This window comes from Corvus brachyrhynchos, unplaced genomic scaffold, assembly GCF_000691975.1.
Source record: "Corvus brachyrhynchos isolate BGI_N302 unplaced genomic scaffold, ASM69197v1 scaffold79, whole genome shotgun sequence".
Lineage (NCBI taxonomy): Eukaryota > Metazoa > Chordata > Aves > Passeriformes > Corvidae > Corvus > Corvus brachyrhynchos.
This window is the reverse complement of record NW_008240023.1, coordinates 124385-134145: the sequence shown is the minus strand read 5'-3', so window position 1 is coordinate 134145 and position 9761 is coordinate 124385. Positions and strand designations below refer to the sequence as shown.

Sequence of the window (9761 nt, the reverse complement as noted above, 5' to 3'; positions counted from 1 at the left end):
GGGGGGAGGTGACCGGCTGGGGCGGCAGGATGGGCCTCAGCCTCTCCCACAGTTTCGAAACCAGAGCAAAACGAAGCAGCCAGGGGAGCTGGCACAGCTGCCTGTCCCCCGTGGGAGGGATGCTGCTGGAAGAGAAGCCGTGCTCTGGGATGACTCCTGCCAGCACCTCTGGTGGGTGACACCCCTGCCTCGACACGGTGACAGTAAAGGGCACCCAGCACCTGGCCGCAGCGAGGAGAGGGGAAGGCAGCCAGCCACTGCGCTGGCTCTGTGCTCCAGCAGCCCCCCGTGCCCTCCACGGGGGACCCCCAGGCCGCCCAGTGATGCTCTGCCCACCCGACTATGCGGGGCGTGGGCAAGAGGAGCGCTGCCCCGCAGGGTCTTCGTTTTCTTTTCTGCTCCGGTGATTAAGCGCTTGTTTTTTGTCTCCCCCCCACCCCTCTCTCTGCCCCTGTCTATTCTAGGCTGACGTCTGAGGTCACTGGAATGGGCGCACTCTAATTTCCACCCACCATCCTCCACTCCGCACCACCCGACCCTCTCCAGCCACCGGCACTCCACCCAGCCTGTACTGCCTGTACATTTACCGTCTTCCCTTTGCCTCCACAGATACTCTTTTCTTTACTAACGAATATATATATATATAAAAACACACGCGCGCATATGCACACACCGGAACGATTCTTTATGAGCTCTTTACTCTGTGCTCCCGAGGCTGCTCCCAAACTCTTTGGTTATGGTCCTTGTTTTCAGCGTTACGGTGTAAATTCTTCATCTGCTTTTTGGGGACGAGGGAGGGGGGAGGGGGGTGTTGGTTTTTTCTCTCACTGGCAAGACTCCAGGAGCTGACGGGGTCTCTAGTGTCAGTCTAGCGTAGCTACCTACACGTTTGAGTTGACATTGGCGGTACTTTCTGTAGCCCATGGACATATGTGATGCCACCCAGAGCTGTGCTTGCTTCAGATGACTTAATTTCTCTCACCCTCCTTCCTCTGGTGCTCCCTCTTGCTTGTCCTGGCTCACCTTTGCCACCTCACGCCCCTGCCCTTGGGGTAAGGGCGTAGTTTTCACCCCGTGTTATTTGGGAAGCGGAAACCAAGCGCAGGCTTCTCTCTTGGAACATGGCATGGTCCAGACAAGCCCTTTTTCCTGCTAAACTAAGGGAATCTCACACACACACACACATACACACAAATGCTCGTTTTTTTTAACTAACGAGCACCTGGAAGTGGGAAGAACTCAGCTGTATGGGATTCACACCCCCAGGGGCCTTTGAAAGCACTCTTTTGGCAATCCCCCATGGACGATAGCTCAGGAAGCTCTGTGAGCCGGCTGTGTTTGTCGTTGTTTGTGTTCAATAAATGTCTGTGCAGCTCTGGTACCGATGGGCTCCGACTGTTCTTCTCCTGGGTCGCCCTGACAATTCCAGACCCATCCTTCCCTCTGCATCCTTCCACACCTTTTTAACTGCTTGGAGGGAAGGTGGGGGTTGTATGCAAGAGTTCTTCATTACTATTTCTTTTTTATTTTTATTTGTATTTTTATTTTTACTACTACCATTACTATTATTATTTTTCATCACCATCATCATAATTTTTTTTTAATTTCTTTTTTTTTAGAGAAGGTCCCCACGAGCGATGCACTTCCTGAGTGATTTCATGCTTTCTGTTTGGTTGTTTTTTTGGCTTTTTTTTTTTTTCCGAAGAGAGAGTATTTGGCTTGCATAATCCTTTGGTTTTCCCTTAGATTAATTTATAAGTTACGGTGTGACAAGCACCATCTCTCACTGCCCCCTTGTCTGGACGGATCTGCCATGTCTGTGCCCCACACCCTTCCCCAAGACCCTCTCTGCTCAGCCCTGCCTTTTCCTTCCAGGCTTTTCTTCTCTCTCCTACCTCTCCAACAGGGAAACGTACGTTTTCCGTCTGTTAATTCCTGACTGTCCCTTGTCCCAGATGGCAAATGAGGGGACCATGATACACCATGTCCCCAGACAGCTGAAGCAGCCACACAGTACATTTTTGCTCTGTCCCAGAGGGGAAATACACTGTTTTTCCAGGTGAGCCCCAAGACTTCATGGCCTTTCCCTCTCTTCCACCCTCGGTACTGGCAGGCACCGCTGGCAGCTTCCCACCCTCTCCTGCCAGGATGCTGGGCCACTTCTCCTTGTGTCACCAGCCCTGCTGGCTCAGCACTCAGAGGGGCTGGCTGTGTCAGGGATCCCAGGTGATGCCACTGCATCCATGGAGCCAAGGATGATGGGCAGGGGGTTATGGGCTCCAGCTGGGATGGGAGCACAGCCCAGGAGCCTGAAAAGGTGAAGGTGGTGCTGCTGAGTGTCAGGGTTTGCTCTGCCCAGGTGTCCCAAAACCCGTGCATGCTCAGCTCTCTGGAGCATTCCAAGCCTCTGTGGTTAAAGGTGCTCCCAGATCCTCCATAAGGTGCTTTGCTGCCTGTCTCCAACCCCTTGCCCTGCTCTCCCTGGCACTTTGGGTTCAGCTGTGCCTTTTGGGTGGCCCAGCAGCCCCACAGGCTCCAGAGCATCCCCTGATTCCCCATCCAGAGGAGCACAGGTGCTGTGGGGAGTGCTGAGGGGCTCAGGTGCGGCCAGTAGCCTCTGCTGGCACCTCCCCATGTATCTGTGCTGATGCTGAGGATGGAGGGAGGCGGGCACCAAACGGTGCCCCTTCCAAGTCACCGGCTGGCCAGCAAAGCGTGGAACCACCTGCCAGGGTGGTGAGTCAGCTGTGGGCAAGGGGCACCCCTCGTCTTCTCCTGTTCCTCAGTCTGCTTTAGACCAAGAGTTTTTCCTGTTGGAAGAATGAAATATCCATGTGTGAGACCCAGCAAAAATAACCACCCCGCTGGCCTGGGGGCTGAGCCACAGCAAAAGCTCCACATCCCACTGCCAGCACCCTCCATGGCAGCCTGGGGTGCTGCCCCCTCAGAGAGGGATGGTGCCTGGAGGGAGCCAGCCCATCCTGCCCTTCTCAGCTCCTCCACGGGGCTGTCGGACAAGCTGGAGCACAAGGAGACCTTCTTCATGAGGTGCTGGAGGCACAGCAGCAGCAGCATCACATTGACCAAGACTGAGAAATCCATCCCAGGCCGACAAGGCTGTGGGGTTCGGACACCTGGGGAAGGCCGGGGGGCGTGACGGCGTCCTGGACACAGAAATGGCTTTGCACGGTGCCTGCAGATCACGGCTGCCCTGAATTCCTCTGCTCTCTGCATGTGCTCCCTGTGCCGTTCCCCACCTCCACTGAGACAGAGCTGCCCAAAATAGCAAATGCCAGATTGGGTCTGCCAGATGCAGCCAAGCTCAGAGGCTGCTGGAGAGGGGGAGCAGACTGCAGCAATACCTCTGCACCCATCCCTACGCCAGCAAGCCCACGGGTAACACCCCCCCTCTGGCTACCATCCCTATCCCAGCCCGCTCCCAGGCATCCGTCACCCAGCCAGGCTGTGGAAAAGACACCCCAGGAATCGGTGGTGAGGGAGAAGAGGCTGGATATGAGCGTTGCTCTGGCATCAGGCGGGTGTCTGAGACGTCGTGTCAAGGCTTGTGCTGCCACAAGGGTCCGTGCTCACAGCAGTGCTCCAGGGAATGCTGGATGTGGCCACAGGGGGACAAGGGACTGTCCAAGCAGTAGCAGTCACCTGGGTCACCTCACAGGAGCTCTGCACAGTCACAGAATCACAGAATATCCTCAGCTGGAAGGGATCCACCAGGATCATCGAGTCCAGCTCCTGATCCTGCACAGGACAACCCAAAGCATCCCTCCTTCTGGCATTCCCTTTGACTTTGCAACTTTTCTTTGGGGTCACATTGCCAAGGTTATTTTGCAAATTTAAAAAAAAAGAAAAAAAGGATGAAACTGCAGTGTTATTTGGGAATCAGCTTATCCATCATCTGGGCTTGAGCGAGGTTTGGAGACAGAGGTGTTGAAACCATTGCAGCATCCCCTGGGAGCATGTTGATGACAACAAGGATAACAACAAAATCGCAAGGAATGTTTCAAACTCAGCTTTGATTTCTTTGGGATGACTCAAAAGGAGATTTGCTGTTTTCTTTGGAAGGAGCTTCAGTGTTTTGCTTTGATTTGTGATAGGTTTGTCTTGGGTTTCCATTTTGGGTGAACTTAAAATACTCTGATGATGCATCCACAGCCACGCCACTGGGAAAAATGTCTAATATTGGGGTGAATATTCAATACTAGGTGAACGTCCCAGTTAATCAACAGAATAGCTTTAATACATTGCTTTTCTCTCCCAAAACAATGCATGTTATCCAGTCAGAATGATTCAACATTTCTGGAATGAGTTATTTAGGGGGAAATTTTGACTTTGACTGGAAAGTATTGGTCCAATGCCTCCCCCTGCCCCTGGAGTGTGGGGGGTCTCCATCAGAGAGGAGCCAGTTGAGGTCTGTGCTCAGCCCCTTGGCCTCAGCTGAAGGTCCCCACTCCCCCTGCATATCCTTGTCGTGCTCCCAAAATTGTTTGGAGTATTGTTCTGTATTTTTTTCCCCTAGACTCTATTTGCAAATCTAGTACAAAATAAGACTGAAAAAAATAGACCATTTCCCCTAAGGGAAAGTGACTTTCACCGGGGAGGCTCTTTAGATTTCATACTCTCTTTGAGCTGTTGTTCCGGGGTTTGTTATGTATCCACGCTAGTCACTTTTAATTATGCTAATTCCCAGCTTATCCTCCATTAGCAAGGGTAATTTCCTGCCTCCGGTGCCGGCCGAGGTAGAGTTTCTGGGGGATCTCGGCGTGGTGTGGCAGGGATGAATGCTTAATCCCCTCTTCTCCTTGGCCACAGGGAGGGACGGCATCTCCCCAGCCCTGCAGCCCCCAGCCCGGGGGGTACCCGCTCGCCAGCCCTGGGCGCCTCCGGCTGGTCACTAGATGTCCCCATTGCCCAGCTTTTCATGGATCCTGCTCCAGCCGGGACGCGGGCAGCCCTGGGATGTTCCAGCCGTTGCTCCAGCTGCGTGCAGAGGGCATCCCGCGCTGCTGGAAAGGGACTGGGCTTTTGTGTGCGTGTCTCTGACACTGGTGGCGGGCGGTGACATCCAGCGAGCGGGTGACATCCAGCACCGCGTCCCTCTGCAGGAAGGGTCCCGTCAGTGCTGGGACCTGCGTGGAGCCAGCCCAGCCCACACGGGCAAGGATGTGTGGCGAGCATCTCCTCGGCCACGGGTGGCACAAGCCACCCCCTTATGCTGGCCCAAGCCCAATCGGGCTGACAAAAGGACAAGGTTTTGCTGGAGAGGTCCCAGGGGTCTCCATCCCTGTGGTCCCCAGGGAGGCATTCCCAAGCTGGCTGCTCTGTGCCTTGGCTGGCAGCAGGAGCCTCTGCAGCTGGCGGAATAACTGCAGAAAGGTCACGGCCTCCGTGCAATGCCCCCGCTCCCATGCTGGATGTTACAGGGAGCCGGGGCTCTGCTGAGAGGGATATTTTTGCTCTCCCTTCAAAAAGAATGCAGCTGCAGATCCTGATCCTGATCCGCTGTGCAGTGCAGCGAGCCCCAGGCCCCCGGCCAAAGGGGAACGTGGCAGTGACTTTTAGGAAGTACTGAATGTACCAGATGTGCAACTCTCTCCCCTCCAGATGTGCGGCCCTCCTCCCACTCTGCCCCAGCACCCTTGTCCTGCAAAGAGGAAGATGAGACTCCAGATCGCTCCGAAAGCATCCCAGAGACCGAATCCAGCCAAGTGCAAAGCCAGGCTGGCTCTGGATTCCCACATTCGTGTTTAACCGCAGTGATGTCTCTTCCCAGAAATGATGATCAAGTCCGCCCTGCACATGGGGAACAAAACCAGCCAGGAGATGGGGACGAGGATGGAGCAGCGGGAGGAGGGTTCGGGTCTGAGCCCCACGCTGCCCCCCAGCCTCTGGCTGATTGAAAACACACGTGCTGTTCCCAGAAGGAACTGCTTTGATCCTGAAAGGATAGGCCGGGATGTGCATGAGGACTGGAATATTTGAAGCACACATGGAACGCTGTGTCCTGGTTCCCTGCAGGCAGTGTCACTATTTGTCCCTCTCTGAGAGCGTTTGTGTCTGGATCAAACAGGGGATGAGCAGCGCTTGGCTCTGGAGTGTCTCTGGGTTTGGTTGTGTCTGATGGGACTGCGTGGCACAGGATGCCTCGTGGGAGCGTGGGCACGGCCAGGGTGTGAGATGCTCTGTGGAATGCGAGCACGGTGGTGATGGGCCAGCAGCCAGCATGGCCAGGCACACAGAGCACAGAGGGATGGGGCAGCATCACTCCGGAACTCAGGACTGCGTGCACAGCTTGGGATCAAACCACCACAGATATCCAACAGGATTTCCCAAGTGCAAAGGGCAGCAGGCCATGATGTGCTCACCCAAAAGCAGTCAATTAGTGGTGTGGGGGTTTTTTTGGTGGGAGGACATTGCAGTGATGTAACCTGAGGCTGCTGCTGCAGCTGCTGCTGTGGTTTTCCCAAGGGATGATGCTGTGTGCTACCAAGCACGCAGCCGTGCTCCCGAATCTCTTACAGGAGCGCTGCAGAGGCACTGTCAGTAAAAAGCCAGTGAAAAAGCAAACCCAACACACCAGAGAAACTGCCATCTCTGTGCTTAAAACAAATTTTCAGTTGCAGACTAAAATTTATTCTTGCCACAAGTAGATCTCCACTCTGCATATTTCGGGCTGAAACGCAGTGATTTCCAGAGGCACAGGGTGGTACAGTGCAGCACCGGGCAGCGGTTGTGCGGGGATGTGTGTCCTTCCCCAGTGCTCCTCTCTCAGCTGCCCATCACCCCCAGCACAGCAGTGCCCTTGCCCATCACCCCCAAATCTTGCTGATGGGGTCCAGCAGAACCAGCTCTCCGCAGTCACCATCCCTGCAACCATGGGTTTGTAGGGCAGAGAAAGGGCAGATCCTCAGCCCAGAAACAGCCTCAGTGTGCTCAGATGGCTTCTCTGGAGCTGCCAAAAAGCTGCTCTCAGCCCTCAGTGAGAGCCCATGAGGCAAACACAGCACACCGGGCAACCGCCCGGGCTCACCTGGCAGCCCAGCTCACGCTAGATGTGTTTTGGTGTGAGCTCCCATGGAAAAAAAGGGAGATTTGTTGTGGTGTAGCAGAGCTCCATGTGGGCATGGCTCCTCCAGCTTGGCTTTTGGGGTGTGGGTGATTTCAGTATCGCACTGGAGATTGCTCGGGGTGTTGTGGCAGCCTCACGTTCGCATAGCCCAAGAGGCCAGGAGGCACTGGTGCTGGAGCCTTGGCTGGGCCCTGACCATCTCCCTTGCTTGCCCCCCAGCTCTGCAGACCCTGACCCCCATGGGAGGAACACCTTCACCGCCTGACCAGAACGCCGCAGCCGACATGGTGCCAGTGGCTGATGCTTGAGCCCCCTCCGAAGATGCTGCCGGCTTCCCGCAAGCTTCTCCCGCTCCTTCATGGCGCCCTTGGGGCCAACTGCCCGAACCCCCCTGCCCGTGGCTGCCCAGACCCCGCTCCTCAGCCGGGGCACGGGGCAGCAGCGGGCTCAGGGGGCTGGGGAAGCAGCTCTCAGGAGGACAGCAGCTTGCAGCCAGCGTGCGGAGGTACCCACTACGAGCCAGCGCTTCCCACCGCCCCTCTCTGCGCTTCCTCATCGCCCCTCACGCCCCTGCCGCTTTGCAATGTATTTTGTGGCTTATCTGTGTCATTGCAATAAAGCTTTTGTTGCTTGACGTGCCCTCCGTGGTGAGCGGGATGAGGCTGGGGAGCCGTGGTTTGGGCAGTGGGGCATCCACAGGGCGAGGGGCAGGGTGCTGGGGGTGCCCCAGTCGCACAAAAGCCTCGGTGCCCCCAGAATGGTTAATGGGGAAACTCAGCCCATGAAGCAATCCGTGGCTTGGAAAACGGGCCTCAGAGCCCTGGCTCCACTCAGCGTCAGGAAATGATCCCACATGGGAGCAGGGCTGCCAGGAGGGAGGGGGAACGGGACAGGGGGAGCACTGCAAAGAGAATCCAGAGTGTTCCCGAAAGGCGGCGACGACCGGGATTCATTATCCGTTGGGAGACGTGTTTATAGCAAGTCTGAGTCACTGCCGGGCCCAGGGAGCAGCCCAGCAATCCAGGGGCTGCCAGCCATCCGGATGGGATACAGGCTCCCCATCCAGCCCCACGCAATGGCAGCTCTCAGCAGCCCACCACGTGCCAGCCCTGCTGGACCTTGGAGCAGCCCTGGTGCTATTTTTGGACACACTGGGGCATGGTTTTTCTCTGGGATGCTTCCTTTCTGCTCGAGAAGAGAAGCCAGAGCACTGCCCAAGCTCTGCATGTTGCCCTCGTGCAGTGAGGGTCTCCATCTCCAGCCCATCCAGCCCTGGGCTTGACACACATCCAGGAGAGGCCAGCACTGCCTGCCCAGACCTCTGCCCTATGTGGAAACAAAGGCAAAAATGCTGTATTGACCTTTTTCTCCATTTGGAATTATATTTGCCAAGTGAACATCACCCCTGCTCCCGTTTGGCCCTGCAAAGGCAGGCAGGCAGGGCAGTTCACCCTTGCTCAACCTGCTCCCCAGGGAGCAGCAGCCCCAAATCTCTATGGAACCTGGAAGTCGTCCTCCCCTTGTTTGTGCCACCCCTGTCACGCCCTTGGCTGCAGTGCCCAGCCCTGCTCCCTGACAAGCCACAAAGCCAACCACAGCATACAGCTCCAGGCCTGGCACCCACTTTTGACTAAAAACCAGGTTTTCTGGGTTTCTCCTGCCCAGGAATTGGCTGAACACTTTCACTTGGAGAAAAGCCACTGTTGCTGTTCCCATCCCGCTCCCAGAGCGGCAGTGCCATGGGGACCCTCCCAAAGTGGGGCATCACTGACTGAGAGCAATGCTCTGGGAAACACAGCTCAGGGCTCCTTTCCCACCTCCTTGCAAGCCCTGGGCCGTCCATGAAGCACCTTCCATGGCCTTTGCTGAGCTGGGAGACTTTCCCAGAGCCAGCCCCGGGTGGGAGCAGCCCCAGGGAAGGAGTCAGTGGGGCTGCGTGTGCAAACACCCCCAAAGGTTGTTGTGTCCACCCACCCCAGCACAGGGCTTGAATCCCTGCCCAGGCTGGAGAGGTGTGATGCAGAGGGATGTGAACCACCTGCTTAACCTCTGCAGGACTCATCAGCTGCAAGAGGAAGCTTCTGTGCCCCATTGAAGGCATTTAAGGCTGCAGAGGCTCCACACCCCAGTCCATTGCATTCAGCTCTTTGTGCTGGCTACAGCTCCATGGCTTCCGGCTGAGAGGGTGAGTGTGTGGAGATTGAAACAGCCTGTTTACCTTTGGCTGTGCCTCTAAAACAAACAAAACAAAGCAGTGGGGGGGAGATGCTTATCTTTACACCCTGCTGGGACTCCCCTGGCTGGAGCTGGGATCTGCTGCATGGAGCAGGGGGAACAGGCTTCAGGAGAGCAATCATAGAACCATAGGCTGCTTTTGGTTGGAAGGGACCTTAAAGCCCATCTCATTCCACCCCCTGCCATGGGCAGGGACACCTTCCACTAGCCCAGGGTGCTCCCAGCCCTGTCCAAGCTGGCCTTGCACACTGCCAGGGATCCAGGGGCAGCCACAGCTGCTCTGGGCCAGGGCCTCCCCACCCTCACAGGTAAGAATTCCTTCCATAAATCCAACCAAAGCCTACTTTCAGTTTAAAGTCATTCCCCCTTCTCCATGGCTGGATGGTTTGTGTTTGCTCCTCATTATGAAAGATCCAAGGAGGATGCTCGGCACTGCTTGGAG

The 9761-nt window shown here is 56.0% G+C and overlaps 1 protein-coding gene across 31 annotated transcripts in view; it reads left to right on the top strand.

Annotated features, from left to right (window-relative positions):
- PCBP3 (poly(rC) binding protein 3) overlaps nucleotides 1-7718 on the top strand; it is a 56224-nt gene extending 48506 nt beyond the window's left edge. For 20 of the 31 annotated variants that reach the window (XM_017743379.1, XM_017743382.1, XM_017743377.1 and 17 more), the window contains one exon: nucleotides 7304-7718. In XM_017743379.1, the coding sequence (XP_017598868.1) occupies nucleotides 7304-7318 (15 nt within the window). In that variant the 3' untranslated portion in view covers nucleotides 7319-7718. Of the gene's footprint in view, nucleotides 1-464; nucleotides 1382-7303 lie in introns of those variants that run through there. The other 11 variants (XM_017743383.1, XM_017743380.1, XM_017743378.1 and 8 more) reach the window with 1 other exon arrangement.
- Nucleotides 7719-9761: the final 2043 nt, after the last annotated feature.